General features: G+C 37.5%; 2 protein-coding genes and 2 non-coding genes across 4 annotated transcripts in view; 2 read left to right on the forward strand and 2 right to left on the reverse strand.

Moving 5' to 3' along the window:
• Positions 1–230: 230 nt before the first annotated feature.
• On the reverse strand, positions 231–5,692 carry RPS2 (ribosomal protein S2). Its single transcript, XM_053694942.1, has 7 exons — positions 5,533–5,692; positions 3,897–3,986; positions 3,310–3,417; positions 2,768–2,941; positions 1,700–1,859; positions 706–797; positions 231–358 (listed from the first exon to the last, which is right to left on the reverse strand). Exons 1-7 carry the CDS (start codon positions 5,668–5,670, stop codon positions 272–274), a joined length of 849 nt encoding a protein of 282 aa, XP_053550917.1. The 5' UTR covers positions 5,671–5,692; the 3' UTR covers positions 231–271.
• Positions 872–1,012, reverse strand: LOC128642548 (small nucleolar RNA SNORA64/SNORA10 family). The gene has a single exon (XR_008399681.1). It is a non-coding gene; the product is annotated as a small nucleolar RNA SNORA64/SNORA10 family (small nucleolar RNA).
• A 2,394-nt stretch (positions 5,693–8,086) lies between the features above and the next one.
• RNF151 (ring finger protein 151) overlaps positions 8,087–22,648 on the forward strand; it is a 34,328-nt gene continuing 19,766 nt past the window's right edge. Inside the window, exons 1-2 of the mRNA XM_053694943.1 lie at positions 8,087–8,124; positions 12,675–12,820. The gene's annotated coding sequence lies outside the window, so the exon portion shown is untranslated. The remainder of the gene's footprint in view (positions 8,125–12,674; positions 12,821–22,648) is intronic.
• On the forward strand, positions 8,990–9,118 carry LOC128642555 (small nucleolar RNA ACA64). Its single transcript, XR_008399687.1, has one exon. It is a non-coding gene; the product is annotated as a small nucleolar RNA ACA64 (small nucleolar RNA).

Consider the following 22,648-nt stretch of genomic DNA (forward strand, 5'->3'; position numbering starts at 1 on the left):
TGCACAAGCTGTATTAGGACATGTAAATATTGCCTATGTGGAATAAGATTGTTTTGACTTTGTTCCATCCCCGCTCCATGCTATCCCATGTTTTAAATACAAATTCTAAAATGCAAACCAGTGTTTTCAACCTGTAGCTCTGTACACAGTTTGACATGGAATGATTGTTTTATACTGTACAAAAATAGTAACTATTTGAGGGCATTACAAAATAACTGCAGACTCAAATCTGTCAAAAACGTTGTTTACTTTATTTTCTTAGACAGAAAATTTAGGAGGGGGCAGGAACTGCGGCAGCCTGGGCCGCCCTCTGCATGGACACTCTGGTGTGATTCTTAGCCAGATGGTCAGTGTATTCCTATTAAAATAAAAAAAAAAAGTTAGAAGACATTTATAAGTGCCCCACTAACAACCACAACAATCTATATGGGGTAGCAGAGGGGGTTAAAACCTTGAGACATTCAAGAGTATGTTGCTTTCAAACAAACCCTTGTGTTTTAACACTTCCAAAAGAGCAAAACTCACTGTAACCCCCTCTGCCTGAGTACAATTAAAGCTTGCTCTATATTGTTACAAAAATAAAGTGCTAAAACATCCTTTTAAAATTAAGAACTTTCCATTTGAGTATCACTAATATAAGCACACTTGCAGTACAAAAGCTGCGTCACACCCCCTAAACAAAAGCTAAGAACCCCCTGTAGTTACCTGGTATGGAGACTTGGTGAACACTGTCTCCTTCCAGAGGTCAGGAGTCAGGTAGCTATAGGTCTTTGAGATGGCATCAAATGTAGCCTTAGCTATAAAAGAAAGTTAAATAAAAAAAGTTATTTTAAAACCATTACAAAAACGATTAATAGGCAAAAAATTCTAAATCTATAGAGCTTCAATAAGGAACAGGAAGACCGCGTCACCAGGCCAGCCTGCCGTGCATATGCAGCTCAAGTTGCTTTCTCTCTCGTGTAACGACAATCACACTACATAGACAAGTGTAACTGAGCAGAGCTGAGAGATTTGTAAAATCCTAGCCTTGATAATCAGGTGTGAGACTACTCAGACTTGCTTGGGATAATAAATAATGCACCGAAGATCATTTCAACAAATGGCAGCAGAGAAAATAGGAGCACAAGACTTCTGCTATACTTGGAAGTACTTTAGGATAAATGTAGTGTATTCAAAATGTAATTCTCCATAATTTTAATGACACTTAATGTGCTTCTGCTGCTTGGCTGTCTATAGCTGTTGCACTATGGGGCTCAGTTACAATGTAATGTATATGTACAAGACACTATAAAAATGCTGACAGTATAAAAGCCTTTAATAAACATTACATGATCTTAATAAAACCATAAATTTGAGGCTAAATCAAAGAAACTTTTTTAAATTCTGAAAGAAGAACAGACTGTTACAAACTAATTACAGGTTTAATAAAGATTGCAGCAAAGGCATGGGAGAGGTCCTTTACACTTTGTTTAAAACATGTTCACTATTCTGGTCTGTATAGTATATCGGAAAGTGGGAAGGCCACAAAAGGGACGGATATACTGTATAGTTAGATGTTTTAGGACAAGTTGGCAACCCATGTGTCAAAGGAGATCCCTAAATGTGTGTCCTCATATTCAAGCAGTGTGCTATCTTTCTCTTGGAGTGTACAATAAAGCATCTGATGATATGACTAACCTAAAAAAACAAAAAAACTTACCAAAGTTACCCAGCGTAGCCGTACAACCCCTTGCTGATGTATAGCAATCGTCAATTCCAGCCATCATCAGCAGCTTCTTAGGGACAGGAGCAGACACAATACCAGTACCCCTGGGGGCTGGGATGAGCCGCACCAGCACAGAGCCACAACGGCCAGTCACCTAAAAAACAAACAGCAGTGATCATTTGTGCTGCAGCATAACTATAGTATTTAGCTCACAAACAATGCCAGATTATATTTTTACAGGTATTACAACCTATTTTTAGATTGGTCACATTCAGAAACAAGTTCAAATTATATTAAGCAGACCTACAGTTTGTTACAGTAGATAAAATACAAAATTGTTAAGTTTACACACAGCATGTAGAGCCACAAAAGAGAACAAAAAGGCCATTTTTAGAGGCCAGCTTGCCGTGCATATTTAGCTCGTTACTATTTCTCTCTTGTAAAGACAGTTACACTCCAGGATAAGTGCACCTGTGCAGAGCGGAGAGATTACAACCCACGTGTAACCACGTGGCACAACAATGCCTTGTATGGGATTTATCTGCTATAAATAGTGCTAAATGCCCCACAAATCCTGGTTTATTTTCTGAAGTAATTTATAGTTTAACACAACTAAATTGAAAATTGAGACCACTTTTTCCTTCATTTTTATTTAAAATGTTTCCTAATTTAAGAGTTTTCTTTGATATCTTAAAGGGACACTGTACCCAATTTCTTTCTTTTGTGATTCAGATATAGCATGGCATTTTAAGCAACTTTCTAATTTACTCCTATTATCAAATTTTCTTCATTCTCTTGGTATCTTTATTTGAAATGCAAGAAAGTTTGAATGCGCTCTGAATCATGAAAGAAAAAATTTGGGTTCAGTGTCCCTTTAATAACGTGTTTCTTTGGTCCCTCTGGACAGATCCATTCACTTGACAAGATGTAATACCTAACTTAATGCAAGACTATTGTTGGTTGGATGTATTTGTGCACACAAAACTGAGAATTTAATGTGACTGCATATAATTTTAATACATTAAAAATCAGTGTTTAAGACATATTTAACAAACTGCATACCTTGCAAGGTACTGTGTGAGGTTTGCCGATCTTGTTACCCCAGTAGCCTCTGCGGACAGGTACAATGGACAATTTTGCCAGGATAATGGCACCACGGATGGCAGTGGCAACTTCTTTAGAGCACTTCACTCCAAGACCAACATGACCATTGTAGTCACCAATAGCCACAAAAGCCTTAGGAGAAAAAAATATAAGTACATTAAAATAAATTCTAAAATGTCTACCATGACAACACTTAAAGGATCGCTAAACAATAAAGTAAATGCATGATAACGCCAAAGCACTTAGGGCCAGATATAAAGCTCTCAGGCGAGATGATCTAAGAAATCCCATCAGTACAGCGAGGTCCCTCCTAATTTTAGAAACATATTTTACATTGTGAGATTTATCTCACTATGCAGGGTTCTGTATGTGAAGGAGATTCCTATATTAAAAATGACTTGAAAAAACCTCAGTCATGGAGACAAATCACACTTTTTAAATCAGCCCCTTCGTTTGAATTTCAAATGAGTAGTATTTCAGTTACATTTTCCTTCGTTTACCTTAAACCTAGTTCGCTGTCCGGCACGTGTCTGCTTCTGTACGGGCATAATCTTTAGCACCTCATCCTTCAGAGAAGAAGCCAGGAAGAAATCAATGATTTCAGACTCCTGCGGGGATAAATATAATGTGTTACTGAAGAGTAAAGCGGTCAGACAGATCCAAAAATACAATTTTTTAAAAAAAACAGAACCCTTTATTGCCCATTCCCCAGTTTTGCATAACACATTTATATGAATATACTTTTTACCCCTGATTACTTTGTATCTAAGCCGCTGCTGTCTGCCCCCTTATCTCAGTGCTATTTACAGACTTGCATTTTAGCCACTTAATCTTAATGGAACATTTAGCTCTGTTGCATGTAAGAGGGTATTTGAAATTTAGTTTGCATTTCTGCACAACTCAAACTACATACACTATGCGAAATGATATCAAACTATTTCTTAATTTCAGTGCAGAAACACACGTGATGGGAATCTCCCCTTGTGCAACTAAATATAGTGCAGTTTTATTTGTATCATTGCAGCCGATAACCACCAAGAACTGATGAGCTACTTCATGTTACTGCAGGGTATTTCCCAGCTCTTACCTTGATTGGAAGGGAAAATAGGTAGATTTCCTCCAAGGACTTAATCTTCATATCCTTCACAAGACGACCAAGCTTAGTTACAGGAACCCACTAGAAAATTTAATATGCATGATTGTTAGCAATGATAAGTGCAAGTCAACGTATCCGCATTACAAAAAGGATTAATACATGAAACATGTATCATAGAAATAAAATAACTAATTTGCACACAATTTAAAGCTATACTGGCCCTTTAATAGTATGCTGTACATCCCCAGCCTACTGTCATGTGGCAGTTACTGCTAAGCAGCATAAACAAAAGCCTGCTTAAAAGGACATGAAACCCACAATTTATTTTATTATTCAGATCGATCATACAAATTTAAAAAACAACTTTCCAATTTACTTCAATTGTCAAGTTTGCTTAGTTCTCTTGATATCCTCTGATGAAGGAGCAGCAATGCACTAATGAGTTGCTAAATACATCAGGTAAGCCAAAAAGGGCTAGATTTATTATAGCCGAGGCGTACAGGGGCGCGTATACGCGCCCCTGTACGCCTCAGCTCGCCTGTGGCGGGGCGAAATAACCAGCAGGTATTTGGCATTGCACACAAGCGCAAATTTGCGCTTGCGTCCAATCCCGCCCCCTGCCCGCGCACAGCCAATCACGTGCGGGCAGGAGCTGTCAATCTCCTCGGTCACTCGACCGAGGAGATTGAATTTCGCCATTTTAGAGGTGGCGAATAGCTTAGGGAAGCAGCAGTCTGGTGACCGTTGCTTGATAAATCACGGCGAGCAAGTTCTTGTGAGAACTTGCTGCCGTAGGGGCTTGATAAATCTAGCCCTAAGAGGCATATATGTGCAGTCACCAATCAGCAGCTAGCTTCCAGGAGTGCTTTGCTGCTCCTGAGCCTATTTTCAAGAAATGATAGAGACCAAAGCAAATCCGATAATATAAGTAAATTGGAAAGTTGTTTAAGTTGCATGCTCTGTACAAATAAAAGAACATTTTGGGTTTCATATACCTTTAAGGCTCACTGCAACACTGAGATTGGCACCATGTGCACAGCGCCAATCTCTGTACATGAGCACCAACTGGTAGGTAACCTAGTAACTATACACATAGCTGCAATTGGCACATACCAACTAGTGCCCAGCACTTGGATGTTCAAGTGGTACCAATCCCTTTGTTGAGCAAAAAACTAGAGCAACTCCCTCCCCCAAACACACTTTGAATTGCAGCTCGTCTTGAACAGGTACTGGGGCTGTGTAGTGCTACGTCCCTTAAACAAGATCAGTAACAGTTCAGATTATGTCAGTATTAAAATACAGGTAGAAAAAAAAAGCTTAACCAAACCACTTGGGACCAGAAAAGGTTTGGATTTTGGAATACTCAATTTTTTTAAATGTGACAGTTGGGAGAGGGGAGGCAACCAAGGGTAAATATCTTATGTCATTTAGGCAATATTTACATGCCATAATAAACTTACAGGAAGGGAAAATAGTAATTTTTGAAAAAAAATTTAAAAATCTAAATTGAAATTTTGTATTTTGGAATTCCAGATTTGGGACTATGTACCGGTATATGTAGTTTTACAAGTTTATAAAAATAGTTAAATATGATAAGGATATTTGCCACAAAGACATTTATACTCACTTCCTTGTCATCTGCTTTCCCTCCACGTGCTCCACGGCCTCTACCGCGGCCCCTGCCTCTTCCACGGCCACGGCCTCGGCCACCGCTGCCGAAGCCCCCGCGAAAGCCTCCCCTATTTCCACCGGCGTCGTCCGCCATTTGCTATAAAAATAAAATTCACTTAATTTTTTGAGAAGCAGCTGATTATATCCCAATTACTTATTGAAAGGAAAAAATATGAGCATCGGCTGAAAAGGCAGGTTCCCCATCCCATTGAAAATGTAAAACTAGAGGCAAACATAGAAATTACCTCTGTTCCTACAAATATCTTCTTCATTAGGTGTAAACGGTCAGTATGATACTATAATTTACATATACTTTAATAAGAAATAAATTTCTTGTATATTTTGTCAGTAATGGCATCTTTCATATGTTGCAGGAATCTGTCAGGTTAAAGGGATACTAAACCCACATTTGTTTTCTTGTGTCAGATACAGCATGCAATTTTAAGTAACTTTCTAATTTATGCTTATTGTTCTCTTGCTATCCTTATTTGAAAAAAGCAGGAATCTAAGCTTACAAGCTTGCCCATTTTTAGTTCAGCACCTGAGTAGCGCTTGCCAATTGGTGGCTAAATGTAGCCACCAATCACAAAGCGCTATCCAGGGTTCTGAACCAAAAATGTGCAGGCTCTTAAAGTGATGGTAAACTCCCCTTTTTAAAATCAGATCTGGAATGTAAGCGCCATTTTAGATGGAGTTTAATTCATTAGCTGTAATGAAGATGCAGTATAACATGCTTTTTAATCTAGATATGAAATTAAAATACTGCATGCTCCTCCGCCCACTTCAAAAGTGTGAAAATTTTCTGTGAGCTAACAGATTGAATTGTTGTCCAATCAGCGCTCTCCCCATATGGCACTTTTGTGGTAGCTAGAGCATTGATTGGAGAGTAATTCAATCATTCAGCTGACAGGAAAATTGACTTTTGAAGTGGGTGGTGTAATGTGGGGTATTTGAATTTAATATCTATATTAATAACAAAGTTATAGCGCATCTTCATTGCACATGATGAATAAAACTCCTACAATAGCGCTTACATACCAGATCGGATTTTAAAAAGGGGAGAGTTTACCATCACTTTAAGCTTAGATTTATGCATTTTCAAATAAAGAAAGCAAGAGAATGAAGAAAAAGTGATAATAGGAGTAAATTAGAAAGCTGCATAAAATAGCATGCTCTCTGAATCATGGACGGAACATTTTTTGGGTTTAGTGTCCCTTTAAACAAGAAGCAATGCATAACTTCTAGCTCAACAAGCTTAAAGTATGATAAAATGGAAAATAGTTACATTTACAGATTGCATTAAAGGGATATGAAACCCAAATTCTCTCTTAAACAAGTTTCTAATTTACTCCAATTTTTCCTTGTTTTCTTGGTATCTATTTGAAAAAGCTGTAATGTAAGGTTAGGAGCATATCCATTTTTGATTCAGCACTCTGGGAAGTGCTTACTTATTGGTGGCTAATCTTAGCCACCAATCAGCAAGTGCTACCCAGGGTCCTAAACCAAAAATGGGTTGTTTTCTAAGCTTACATTCCTGCTTTATAAAAATAAAGATACCAAGAGAAAGAAAAAATGTTAAAGTATATTAGAAAGATGCATGCTCTGTCTGAATCATGAATAAAAAAAAAAAATGTGTTTCATATCCCTTTAACAGAATACATAAGTGTTACAAGAGTGCATTTGATGAATAGTGAGTTTAATTGATGTAAAATAAGTAAACATGTAGTATTATAATAAACAATTTAATCTGAAATGTAGTGACACAACAGCATCGGACTGGTGTAACTTTACGTGTGTCAGAAATGTGGAATGAATGTACACATACACATATATATATATATATATATATATATATATATATATATATATATATATATATATATATATATATATATATATATATATATATATATATATATATATATATATACATACATACCGGTATATATACACACACACGATTTTGTATATTTCATAACTCTATAAAGGAGAACAAGACGGTATAAAACCACTCCCAATAAACGTACTAAAAGAGTAAATAACGCATTACAGATGTTGCACGCGTTTGAAATGATAATTGCAGTGGGTTTTGCAAGCAATACCGGTACAAGATCGCAGGCCCAGGCCCGTTTTTGCGTCTATACTAAAAGTTACAAGATATATTCACACAAACAATAAAATATGTATTCAGCTACTGCAGTTAGAAGTCAGGTTGCCCCTCTACAATAAGAAAAGACAACTACAAAACAGGATGCCAATGCTTTTTTGCGGATTATTCCCACCCTGCCCGCACCCAAGCCACCATGACTTACGTGTTTTCAAAGAATTAGAAGGCCGAAGCCTAGCGGAAGCGTGTTGATATAGTTCTAACTTATCGCGAGAACACAAGGCCCTAGAACAAGTATAGGAGAAGCTGCTTATACTATGCCGCTAGGAAGTAATATACGTTTATACATGTGCCGGGGTTTTTCCCCCGTGTATATAGGTTGCAGTAGCAGGAAATACCAGTCTTTTGTATCTGGAGTCTGGACGTGTGAGGGTTACGGAGGTTAGTGAACGCGCGTTATAAGTAGTTTTTTTTTTATGTTTTAATAATGCACGGGGTTGCCTATCAAAAGGAAGCGGTTTTCTAATCAGTTATTTGTATATAGGAAAAATTAAATTTTTTATTATCTCCGATATATGGCACAGTGCTTGCTCCTTGCACTGTCATGTTCTCTAGTTAGTTATCCCTGTTAGAAGCTAGGGACAGTACTAGGAGTACAGACTAACAGTCTTGTCTGTCACTTGCTAAAGAAATGTAAAAAAATCAGCATGGGGAAGCCATCAGAATCTTTTGTATGCTAGCTTAAAATGTATTGAAATAAATATCCCCTTAAAGGGACACTGAAACAACTTTTTCTTTTGTGATTCAGATAGAGCATGAAATTTTAAGCAACTTTTTAAGTTACTCCTATTATCAAATGTTCTTCATTCTCTTGGTATCTTTATTTGAAATGCAAGGATGTAAGTTTAGATGCCTTCCCATTTTTGGTGAACAACCTGGGTTGACCTTGCTGATTGGTGGATACATTCATCCACCAATAAAAAGTGCTGTCAGAGTTCTGAACTAAAAAAAAGCTTAGATGCCTTATTTTTCAAATTAAAGATAGCAAGAGAGTGAAGGAAATTGTATAATTGGAGTAAATTAGTAAGTTGTTTAAAATTGCATGCTCTATCTGAATCATGAGAAATAAAAATTTGGGATCAGTGTCCCTTTAATATTTAAAATGAATGTAAAGCCCTACATCTATTTTCTAGTTAGATTAATTTAAGGTATGGCTAGTTTACCTACTATTGTTTAGCAAATCTGTAACTCTGACTACTATCCTATCTGCATATGCTTTTTTTTTAGTTTTTTTTTTTTCCTTGGCACAGTCTGAAAATTGCCTTTGGCCTCTCTGTAGCTTTGGGTAATATATCTGTGCCAACAGAGATCTGGGGCATTAAGCTTATTACCCATAACAATATGTGTGTGTAATGAAACCCATGTCCCTACACTGTCAGACTATTTAGACCTAGCATGTGACCGATTTGTAATGTGAATAATTTTGACGTTTTGGCAAAATGAAAGCATTAAATGGAAATGATAGTCAAAACAGCTGGGCGTTTAGTGTTGAATACAAAAATGCTAGTAAAAAATGTGAAAGTAGATCTTGATAAAAGCTGAAGGGAAAATTTAAAACAGTTAAGTCAAAAAAAAAAAGTTCATGATTTAAATAGGGAATGTAATTTTAAATAACTTTGCTATTTACTTTTATCCCCAATTTTGATTTGTTCTCTTGGTTTTCTTACTTGAAAGCTAAAACCTAACAGGTTCATATGCTAACTTTTTAGACCTTGAAGGCAGTCTTTGCATTTGACAGTTTTTCACCACTAGAGGGAGTTAGTGCATGTGTTTCATATAGATAACGTTGATCTTATGCACGTGAATTTACCGAGGAGTAAGCACTGATTGGCTAAAATGCAAGTCTGTCAAAATAACTAAAATAAGGGGCAGTCTGTATCTTAAATACAAGGTAATCAGAGGTAAACATGTATTATAACTGTTGGTTATGCAAAACTAAGGAATAAGTAATTAAAGGGACAGTCAACACCAGAGTTGTTGTTGTTGTTGTTTAAAGAGAGATAATCCCTTTATTACCCATTCCCCAGTTTTGCTTAGCCAGCACTGTTATAGAAATCCTATTTTTACCTCTGATTACTTTGTATCTAAGCCTCTGCAAACTGCCCCCTTATTTCAGTTCTTTTGACAGACTTGCATTTTAGCCAATCAGTGCTCACATTATCTATATGAAACACATGAACTAATGCCCTCTAGTGGTCAAAATGCATTCTGATTAAAGGCAGTCTTCAAGGTCTAACAAATTAGCATATGAACCTCCTAGAATTGGCTTTCAACTAAGAATTCCAAGAGAACAAAGCAAAATTGGTGCTAAAAGTAAAGTTGTTAAAAATTACATTCCCTATTTAACCCCTTAATGACCGAGGACGTGCAGGGTACGTCCTCAAAAAAAAAGGCAGTTAACGCCTGAGGACGTACCCTGCACGTCCTCGGTGTGGAAAGCAGCTGGAAGCGATCCTGATCGCTTCCAGCTGCTTTCCGGTTATTGCAGTGATGCCTCGATATGGAGGCATCCTGCAATAACCTTAACAGGCCATCCGATGCAGAGAGCCACTCTGTGGCCCTCTCTGCACCGGACATCGATGGCCGGTATCGTTGGTGGGTGGGAGCCGACTTGGGAGGCGGGTGGGCGGCCATCGGTGAGCTGTTTAAGGAGGAGGGGGCGGAGCCGACGGGGGCGCGGGCGCGTGCACGGGGGGGCGGCGGGCGGGAGCGGGTGGGAACCGCTATACTACAGAAAAGTTCAAAAATACATATGTGGGGCAAAAGGCCACTAATAGATAAATCAAATAATAAAGTGATTTTGGAGGGTTGGTCTTGGGTGGGGGGAGAAGCTAAACTACAGAAAAAGGGATTTTTTTCTAAAAAAAACACAACACTTTTTTCTTAACTGGGTATGGCAGACAGCTGCCAGTACCCAAGATGGCGCCCATTAAGGCAGAGGGGGAGGGTTAGACAGCTGTTTGGTGGGGATCAGTGAGGTTGGGGGCTAAGGGGGAATCCTACACAGCAGCATATGTAAATATGCTAAAAAAAACACACTAAAAAGCCCAAATATACCTTTTATTTTAGTACTGGCAGAGTTTCTGCCAGTACTTAAGATGGCGGGGACAATTGTGGGGTGGGGGAGGGAAGAGAGCTGTTTGGGAGGGATCAGGGGGTCTGATGTTTAAGGTGGGAGGCTGAGCTCTACACTAAAGCTAAAATTAACCCTGCAAGCTCTCTACAAGCTACCTAATTAACCCTTTCACTGCTGGGCATAATTCACGTGTTGTGCGCAGTAGCATTTTGCGGCCTTCTAATTACCAAAAAGCAACACCAAAGCCATATGTCTGCTATTTCTGAACAAAGGGGATCCCAGAGAAGCATTTACAACCATTTATGCCATAATTGCACAAGCTGTTTGTAAATAATTTCAGTGAGAAACCTAAAGTTTGTGAAAAAGGGAACTTTTTTTTTATTTGATCGCATTTGGCGGTGAAATGGTGGCATGAAATATACCAAAATGGGCCTAGATCAATACTTTGGGTTGTCTACTACACTACACTAAAGCTAAAATTAACCCTACAAGCTCCCTAATTAACCCCTGCACTGCTGGGCATAATACACGTGTGGTGCGCAGCGGCATTTTGCAGCCTTCTAATTACCAAAAAGCAACGCCAAAGCCATATATGTCTGCTATTTCTGAACAAAGGGGATCCCAGAGAAGATTTTTCAACCATTTATGCCATAATTGCACAAGCTGTTTGTAAATAATTTCAGTGAGAAACCAAAAGTTTGTGAAAATATTTGTGAAAAAGTGAACGATTTTTTGTATTTGATCGCATTTGGCGGTGAAATGGTGGCATGAAATATACCAAAATGGGCCTAGATCAATACTTTGGGATGTCTACTAAAAAAATTATATACATGTGAAGGGATATTCAGGGATTCCTGAAAGATATCAGTGTACCAATGTAACTAGCGCTAATTTTGAAAAAAAATGGTTTGGAAATAGCAAAGTGCTACTCATATTTATGGCCCTATAACTTGCAAAAAAAGCAAAGAACAAGTAAACATTGGGTATTTCTAAACTCTGGACAAAATCTAGAAACTTTTTAGCATGGGTGTTTTTTGGTGGTTGTAGATGTGCAACAGATTTTGGGGGTCAAAGTTAGAAAAAGTGTGTTTTTTTTTCCATTTTTTCCTCATATTTTATATTTTTTTTTATAGTAAATTATAAGATATGATGAAAATAATGGTATCTTTAGAAAGTCCATTTAATGACGAGAAAAACGGTATATAATGTGTGGGTACAGTAAATGAGTAAGAAGAAAATTACAGCTAAACACAAACACCGCAGAAATGTAAAAATAGCCTTGGTCCCAAACGGACAGAAAATGGAAAAGTGCTGTGGTCATTAAGGGGTTAAATCATGAGGTTTTTTTTTTACTTGACTGTCCATATAAGGGATTCTTTTAAAACAATAATTCTGGTGTTGACTGTCCCTTTAATGCCAAAATATACATAAACAAAGCCTTTATTTGGACAGATTCCATGTAATGCATCATTGTAGGAAATTGCAAGTCCTACATTAAAGGGACAGGAAACCCAAAAATGTCTGTTTTTAGAACCAACAATTTTAAAACAACTTTCAGAGTTACATCTTATAAAAAATTCTTTATTCTCTCTGTATCTTTTGTTGAATAAAAGCAATGTACAAGGGTGAGCCAATAACATAAGACCTATATGTGCAGCAACCAATAAGCGGCTCCTGAGCCTACCTAGGTATGCTTTTCAACAAAGAATACTAAGAACTCAACAAATATAAATAAAAGTACTGGACATACATCACTGCACCTATGGGGGAATTATCAGAAAGTAAATACCAGTTGAAATCGCAAATGTCACTTTTTTATGTTATCTTTATTGAAATAATGTCTTTTCTTTTACAGGTGTCATGTTTTGTAGGCTGATTCCTTTTTTTTTATATATACAAATTGGAGAAGAAAACAAAGAACGTGGTACCGACTGCGATGTGGATCAAACAATCAGTGATTACTTTGTGGATCAAGAAGAGAAATTATAGTCCATTGTTAAAGTGACGTTTTGTTTTAGGGGTCTAAAAGTTTCTTTTGTCGTTCATAGGGACACACTTCCTGTTTCAAAATTAGCTTAAAAGGATGTGAAACCTCTCAAAATATTTCTGTCAAACAGAACAGACAATTTTTCAAAAACTTTCCAATTTACTTCTATTAAATTTGGATCATTACATAGCAGGAAATAGTGCTACCCTCTAGTGCTCTTGCAATGGATAGTGCTCCAGAAATGGGCCGGCTCCTAAGCTTACATCTCTGCTTTACAAATAAAGACTCCAAGAGAACAAAGAACTTGATAGTAGGAGTAAATTAGAAAGTTGCTTAAAATTGCCTGCTAATTAAATGTTGTGTCCTTAAAGGACATTCCAGCCAAAACTGGAATGGACAGGATGTATATTTTTGAATAGAAGCATTTTTGCAATATAATTTTATTATCAAATTGCTTCAAGAAAAAGCTATAGCTGTTTTAATTTAAAGGGGCAGTCTAGAATAGAATTGTTGAGGTTTTAAAATAGATATTCCCTTTATTGCTCATTCCCCAGTTTTGCATAACCAACAGTTATATTAATATACTTTTTACCTCTGTGATTACCTTGTATCTAGGAACCTTCTGACAGCCCCCTGATCACATGACTATTTATTGACTTGCATTTAGCATTGTTGTGCTTAATTCTAAATAACTTTCTGTGACTGAACAGGGTTATCTATATGGCCCACGTGAACTATCAAGTCTTTTGTTGTGAAAAGCAATTTTAAAAGCATGTGATTAGAGGCAGCCCTCAAGGGCTTAGAAATAAGCATATGAGCCTACCTAGGTTTAGTTTCAACTAAATACTCAGAGAAAAAAGCAAATTTGACGATAAAAGTAAATTGGAAAGTTGATTAAAATTACATGTCCTATCTGAATGAGTTAAATTTTGACTAGACTGTCCCTTTAAAGTGCTTAAATAAGCCCTTGTTCAGAGATCATAAGGTGTTTGTATCTACTAGTAATGACTACATTTGAATCATTGCTGGCATTATACAAGCCCTATTGCTGCTGAACTATTTAAAGTGCTGGTGTACTGAGAATATCTAGCTATACTTCATACACGTGCAGAGAAAAATGCTTACAAGAAGAATTTTTGCCAATACTTTTAGATTGATAATGTTATATTCAAATATGTAAATCTGTGCATTTCAGTTATGGCTGGGATTTTCCTTTAAGACTAATGTGTAGACTGTCCCTTTAAAAGCTGACAGATAGCATCCTGCAGCCATTTCTATATCATGCAGCAGGAACAGTAAAGTTATTTTAAAATTATAATTGTTTCTGGCTACTTTGACATGGCTGCCAAGCTCAGCCCACTGATGACATCACGATCTGGGCTGCATCTAGGTACTCTGCTGAATAGCATTAACAGTCTGTTGAATCAATTTGTGAGTGTTTAGTGATTGGATGCCATATGCAGCCCAGATTGTAATGTCATCAGTGGGCGGAGCTTGGCAGTTATTTTAAAGTGGCCAGAAACTGTTCATTTTAAAATAACTTTTTACCATTCTTGGTGCAGTAGGCTATTTGCAGCTTAATCTAAGGCAGTGTTTTTCAACCAGTGTGCCGTGGCACACTAGTGTGCCATGAGAGATGCTCAGGTGTGCTGCAGCAGACTGACAACAATGCGGGGTGTTCGTGAATGAATGTCAATATGTCATGTATAGTTTGTAGGAGGCATGGCATGACAGCACAGTACAGTGTGTGTGTGTATATGTGTGTGTGTGTATACATATATATATATATATATATATATATATATATATATATATATATATATATGTGTATATATATGTGTATATATATGTGTATATATATGTATATGTATATGTATGTATATATATATATATATATATATGTATGTATATATATATATGTATGTATATATATATATATGTATGTATATATATATATATATATATATATATATATATATATATATATATATATATATATATATATATATATATATATATATATATATATATATATATATATATATATATATATATATATATATATATATAATTAATATATATTGTATTAGGCTACAATGTGTGATTTTGAAAAATTTTGGGATGGTGGTGTGCCACAGGATTTTTTAATGTAAAAAAGTGTGCCACAGCAAAAAAAGGTTGCAAATCACTGATCTAAGGTAAGACTTTAAGATGACAAAGGTGTAGACTAGACTGTCCCTTTTAACTTTAAGACAAACTATATGAAGGGACAGTAAACACCTTGTAATTGTTTTTCTATTGTAACAGCAAAAATGTCTTATCGCCAAATTCTTAAGTTTATAAAACAAATTAACATTTTTACTGCAATTATTATTTAATGGCCAAACTCCACCCAACACTTGCCTTATTTGGAGGAGCCAATCTGGGCTTTAGTTTGCAGACAACAAGGCAAGCCATGGTAACAAAGTTAGTATAAAGTTAGTTATTTTGCGGTTAATTAGGGACATATATGTAGCAGAGTTGGGAACAAGTCTATTGGTGGGCAGGAACATACCTCCAGGAGCATAAATTAAGTACAGATTATTCCCCCCCCCCTTAAAATAAAGCATTTAGATGCAGCAAACAAAGTCTTTAAAGTGCCTTTAGTTGCACTAGTTTTGGGTCATCAACCTTGGCTCTCCAGAGGTTTTGGAACTACATTTCCCATGATGCTAAGCTGGCTGAGCATTGTGGGAAGTTTAGTTTCAAAACCTGGAGGGCAAATGTTGATGACCCCTGCAAACTAATAGGATTACAATAATACAAATTTTGGGCACCATGTACCTGTCAACAGCTGTTTTTCTGCATATTTGTGCTAGTAAGTAGTTAAATTATCTGCTTCAAGGGCATGAAACCCACTTTTTTCTTTCATGGTATAAAGCATACAAAAAATATTGATTTCATATCTCTAACCCCTACTAAGGTTATACGATGCTGCTCCCTCTATACCTAGTTAACCTCTGTTTGTGCTATGGTATTCTCCATGCAGCTGGCTGTACTGCTACATCTATAGTGTAAATTATGCTTTGTAACTTTTTTGGTTGTTTTCTCACATTAAAAAAAAAAATAAAATAAAAAAAATGTGTTTGTCCCATTTAAATGTCAGAACAGTCCGTCGAATATGCCAGATTGTTTGTGTGTATGAGAGAAAATAACTTTATGTAGCTCATTAGCAAATCTAGTAGTCGTAAGGCTTGCTTTTTCCATAGAAGACCTCTTGGTACATTGTTTCCCCGTAAGTCACTTTAGTTCATACACCAGAAAGACTTTTTTTGGTTTAAAAAAATTTTGCTACATAAATCCCCTTGCCAAAGCCTTACTGCACTAACCTTCCCCATATTTTTACAATCCTGCAAATATGTATACAGAATTCCTAAAGCTAACCTAATACAATTGAGTCATAACCTCTCTGCTAAACAGTAACAAAATCCTAGCCACCAAAATAACCACACCTACAAAATTCATAGCCAACGACACCACAATACGTTTATTGTAGAACACTACTCATTCGTCCATACAACAGTCTCATAATCAATCTGTTTAAGTCCACCAATCAATTTTAACTACAGCAATCTTCTCTTGGAAAAGAAAATTCCAGAAGACATGTAAAATGTCTCCACCCACACAATCCTCCCTGGGACATTTACCACACATCTAAGCCTGGTAGCCAAACATGTACAATAGACCATACTAAAGCTACTTTTGCTGATTTGAGAAACACGCTACCATATTTTCTTGGACACCTCAGAATTAAAAGGTGATGCTAAACATACCTCCATCCCCTACTTTAATAAAGCCTTAAAGGGACATAATACTCATATGCTAAATCACTTGAAACTGATGCAGTTTAACTGTAAAAAGCTGACGGGAAAATATCACCTGAGCATCTCTATGTAAAAAAGGAAGATATTTTACCTCACAATTTCCTCAGCACAGTAAATTCAGTGTAAAGTTATACTCAGATGTTGCCCAGCTGCAGGTAAAAATAAAAAAAATGAAGAAATGAACAGCAGCCAATCGGCAGTGCTGAAGTCATGAACTCTTACTGTGATCTCATGAGATTTGACTTAACTCATGAGATTTCATAGTAAGCTTCCTTTACCTGATTGGTGAAATAATATGAGTGCACGATGCTCATCCCTTCAGATGTCCCAGGACAGAAACGCTAAAATGCTGCTTAGAAATCCTTTACCAATGGGAGGTGGCTACTGAGGAACTTTTGAGGTAAAATCTTTCTTTTTTACATAGAGATGTTCAGGTGATATTTTCTAATCCGCTTTTTACAGCTATGCTGCATCACTTTCAAGTGTTAAAACATTTGGGTATTATGGCCCTTTAATCTTTCTGTGGTCTTTCACTACATCCAATGACTCAGTCTACAAAAGAAACACACGTGCACTCTTTAATACCGCAAACTGCCATGGACTAAAACCACACAACAGTAGTTTGTCACAATCCATGTATACCTTCTAAAGAGAAATCCAGCTGCATACATTACAAACTTACCAACACTCCTTTCAGCACTGCATTCATATAAAAAGCCACATAGCATACAAAAAATAAACAAATTAGGAAAACCTTTCTCGCAATCTAAGCATAATTTACACCTATGTAAATACTCCATTTCCTTTTGGCAGTGAGTTCACGAGAACATTCTTAACCTATGAGAATTACTCTACACTGTCACCAGTAGGTGGCACCCCCCAAACAAAACTATAAATATTCCTGTCTGCTGCCCTGAGTGCTAGCCAAATATCAGAAGAGGAAAAGTTAAGCATTGCTCTCTAGTATGTAGCCCAGGTGATGTCACCACAGAGAGGTCTGTCTGGCTGGGGTGCAGTGTGGGGTTCTGAGAGCTCAAGGAACCTGGGGTCAGGAGGAAGTCTCTCCCTATCAACATCTGAGGGATATATACAATGTGCTTCTGACCCGGTATATAAAATTCCAATCTGAGAACATCATGACAATGGTCTACATCAACAATCAGGGAGGTACTCTGGTGATGCAGTAGGTGTCTCAAATCCCGCAATAAGCGGAGAGACATCAATGTCAAATCTCTGCTATCCACAGCCCGGGTGTGGAGAATCTACCAGTTTCCATGGAACTTAATTTGTACTTCTGCCTCGAGTGGTAGCTCAGATCAAGCAGGAGTGCACACCTATTCTGAAGGCTCCTGCGTAGCCACACAGGACGTGGTACGCAGACCTAGTGAATATGTTGTCTGCTCATCCTTGGCGGTTGTACTTTGTCAGGACCTGTTGGTTCTTTTATCACAACCTAGATATTCTGAGGCTGACTGCCAAGAGATTGAATGGTTGATTATTTTTTTTTAGCTCAGAGAGGCTTGTCTGACAGTGTGATTGGTAGTCTTATACTGGCTCACAAACCTGTCACCAGACACATCTATCACAAGGTCTGGAAGACTTATCTTCACTGGTGTGACCAGCAAGCTTTGTTGTTGGCATAGAGTGAAGATTCTGCATATAATTCTGTTTTTTCCAGCAGAGTCTGGAGAAAGTACTATCGGACAGTTTTATCTAGGGTCAGATCTCTGGATCACACCTCTCAACTCGCTTATCTGTTTAACCAAAGTAGAGGTAAGTTTCTTCCACCGGTAAACTGTCAGCCAGTTCTTGTTTCATGGCATTAATAAGCCCATTCTAGTTCTCGACCTCCTTTTGAAGGTATTCCACCATTGGGACCAATAAGGTCAAACGAGCATCTATTTAAAATTTCTGTGAATACAAGTTGTCTTTCATCAAAGTGGGGCATATATTTATACGGAGCCCCTTGGGGATACGTTTAACCTTGTGGTATTCAGCCAGGGTTATAGCGTTGTGATCTAGGAATGCAAGAAGAAAGTGTGCCCTGGATGAAGAGGATTTTACATCCGGAACTGTCTACCGCTGGTCTGGTGACTCGACCAGAAGGCTCGGGGGCACTTCCGGTTACAGGCTGGTGTGCGCGAAAAACAAGTGGGCGATCTAACACCCAAGGTTCATCTTCGGAGTTGTCGGGTGAATCCGATTCAGAGCCACAGGCAAATGCTGGGGTGGCCGATGTCCTAAGTGGTGCAAGAGGGACAGACCCCAGGAAGAAACAAGCGCAGATGGGAGAAAAGTAAGTAATGACTTGCAGCAGCAACAATCAACATTAGCAAGGTACTTACCGGAGATGAACGGTCTGTTCTTGATAAAGGACTGTCCTTTTGACCACATCTAAGCTATGACATGTTTGATTTACAAAGGGATCTATATTAATTTTTTAGATCTTTGAAACTTAAGGTTTTTTTGTGCTAATTTACCCTTAAGTATTGAGATGTCTAACACTATGGTGGATTGAAACACAGAGCAAGGCTTTGAAATTGAAATAATTGGGTTTATCTAAAAAATAACCTTTATACCTGTTCAAGTGAATGCAGGGGTACGGGCCTTTATTCAATTGGTAAAAAAAAGATGTGACTGATTTGTGTAATCATATTAATCTACAGAGCCATAGAGATAATGGGGGTCTTTCTGTGAGAGAGGGCTGCCATATCTAACCTGAAAAATAGTAAACAGATGACCATTAAGGGGGGTGATAAGGGTGCTGGTAGATAAACAATATTATGTAAATGAAATCTACACACGGATTTCTGATGGGGAAGTATATAAGAAACTTACTTGTAATCCCCTCTTTAAAATCAAAAAGGTGATAGTGGGCTGTGTTCAAACTGCTGTTAAAAATGGGATTATTGACAATGATACAGCACATTTTATATTATACTCTGAGGACATTACGCCTGTCCTTAACACACTCCCCAAGGGTCACAAGAATGTTGGGGTCCCTCCTGGACGTCCTATTGTGGCGGGGATGGGGTCCATATTATCTAAAGTATCTGTATATTTAGATAGGGTATTGAGACCCTTTGTAAAGTCTAACTCCTATATTAAGGATACTGGTGATTTTTTGGTTAAACTACAGGGTTTGCCATTGGAAAGTACTAAGGGCATTTTATTTAGCCTTGATGTGGCGTCATTGTATACTTCAATTACACATAAGGCAGGTATTGAAGCTGTGGGGAAAATGAGTCAGGATGATAGAAATACTCCCTTTACAAAAGGAGTTTATTTTACAATTATTAAATATTATCCTGAGCTGTGTTCCATCTGAGACCTGTTTTGTAAGTGGCCCAGCAGTGGAACAGTTAATAAGGGAACTACACCTTGCAGTCTGCATTGTGTAGTGTTTGCTAATTACTCTGTTTCACTGCTGGGTTTCACAAAACTAGCCTTAGAGGGAACACTGGTCCTGAGTTGTAATTACTTCCTGTTTGAGGACCATTATTACCTACAGCTCTAGGATACGGCCATGGGTTCCAATGTTGCCCCTACATACGCCAACATACATATGAATATCTATGAAGACTCAGTGTTTTGTATACGGTCATCCATTATTTTTGTCATATGGCGCCACCTGGTGGCAATATATAGATGACATTTTTGGCGTATGGCTGAGCGACATTGGAACCCTGGAAAAGTTTGTGAATGACTTGAATTCTGCAACCTGCCACATCAGGTTCAAATTGGTGTCTAGTGAAGAGTGTGTGGTCTTTATAGATACTAGGGTTTTGATAAATACCCATGGTCTTGTAGTTGATTTACATAAGAAAGAAACAGACTGTAACACTCTTCTTTGCTATACTAGTGCCCACCCCCCTTCTCTGATTAGATCTCTTCCCAAGAGCCAACTCTTGAGTAAGGCGGATTGTGTCTAAAACTGGTCCAGTGAAACAGAGACTGGCTGAGATGGGTGATTGTTTCAGACAAAGGGGGTATCCAACTGAATTAATAAAAAGAGAGATTGAGAATGTTTTGGAAATCCCTAGACAATCCCTATTGGAACAGAAAGAGGTTGGGGCTAAGAGGAAGTCTAATAGATTGGTATTCGTTAGCCAATATTCCCAGTTGAGCAATGCGATTCGTAAGATTCTATTTAAACACTGGCACATATTACAGACATGTAATCCTGAAGTTGAAGAATTTAGGGAACCCCCAATGCCTGCCTATAGGAGGGGTAGGAATTTGAAAGATGTGCTGATATTGGTCCTTCTAAGGCCACAGTCCAGGGGTACATTGGTAAGAAGAATTTAGGCAGTTTTCCTTGTCTTAATTGCTCTAATTGCAATAGTATAATTAAAGGTCCTATTTTCTGTCATTTGAGTACAGGAAAAAAAATTGAAATCAGGGGACACTTTACTTGCAATACAGATTTATTACATTAAATGCCCATGTGGGCTAGGTTACGCTGGAGAGACCACCCGCAATGTCCGCGAACGTATTAATCAACATAAGAGCAATATTGGGACAAAAAACAGATGCACCTGTAGCCAACCATTTTTTAACTGCTGGTCATAATCTAAGTCAACTTAGATTTCAAATTTTAGAACATGTTAAGTACCCCAGGAGAGGTGGTGATAGGATTAACATTTTAAAAAGAAGGGGAGGCCTTTTGGATTAGTAAACTTGGGACTATGTATCCCAAAGGGATGAATAGGGAACTGGATTTATCTCTATGTATGAAATATAAATGTGAGCTGTGATTAATTATATACACTTTGTAATCTTCTCTTGGATTGGGTATTTAGTTCTGTTAAGAATTGTTCCCCTCTTTGTTCAGCCTTTCAATATTGACTATGTATTGTTATATATTTTTATGCTGTTGGACATGTAGTGCAGGCCCACTGGGTTGGCAGCACCATAGGTAGATCAGGTGTGTTGGGGGTGTGGTTTAAAGGGTTTTTAAGGCATGTTAACTCCAGGTGTAACCATACATGACTAAGAACGTATGTTTTGTGGTCTGGCTGTTTAAGCTGCATAAGTTTTAATAAATCTGTTGAAGAGACTGGTGGTGCTGCTCGTTTTTGTTGGTGATTTAATGCTTTTGATATTAAGTTACTCACATGGAAGGTTGTTTTCCAATCGGCTCTTTCCTCTGCTCGCAGAGTATTAGAACTTTCAGCTTTGATGTGTGATCCTCCGAGGACTCAACCAGACTTTCTTCCTAAGGTAATGATAACTCGCAACATCAACCAGGAGATTGTGGTTTCTTCACTTTGCCCTAATCCTTCATCCTCCAAGGAGAGATTGTTATATAATTTGTATGTGGTCAGAGCGTTGAACTTCTACCTTCACACTGCTAAGGAGTTTCGTCAACCTTCCTGTATGCTGGAAAGCGCAAGGGGCAGAAGGCATCAACTGTAACCATTTCCTATTGGTTGAGAAGTCTAATTTGCATAGCATACCAGGAAGTGGGTAGCAAAACCTGCTTTATAACCAAAACCCTGCCCTGTTTAGTTAAAAATATCATATTCCACATTAAAACTTTCTTTTGAAATTTTTCCAGTAAAAACTTAATTTATATCACCTTTGAAATCTTGTGAAAAAATATACCCTTAAGTAAATTGGAAAGTTGTTTAAAATTGCCTGCTCTATCTGATTTATGAAAGTTAAATTTTGACTTGAGGGTCCCCTTAAATTTTACTACAAGATTTATTAAAAGTTATATTTTACTTTTTATATTGGAGATAATGCACTAAACCCTTATCTTTCCTCTCTTTGGGAATGAAGTATAAAAGCATTAGAGCAAGTAATTTTTGCATCGCTTATGTTTCCCTTTGCTCAGAACAACTCTAGTTTCCAGGTAACATTAATAACTTCCAATTACATGTTACTATGGGTAATACTTTTCCCCTTCAAATGTTATAATCCTAAATAAAAGACTGGAGTATCTATACCTAAGCAAGTTTCCTGCACCTGATCAGG

Source organism: Bombina bombina, chromosome 11 (assembly GCF_027579735.1).
Source record: "Bombina bombina isolate aBomBom1 chromosome 11, aBomBom1.pri, whole genome shotgun sequence".
Taxonomy (NCBI): domain Eukaryota; kingdom Metazoa; phylum Chordata; class Amphibia; order Anura; family Bombinatoridae; genus Bombina; species Bombina bombina.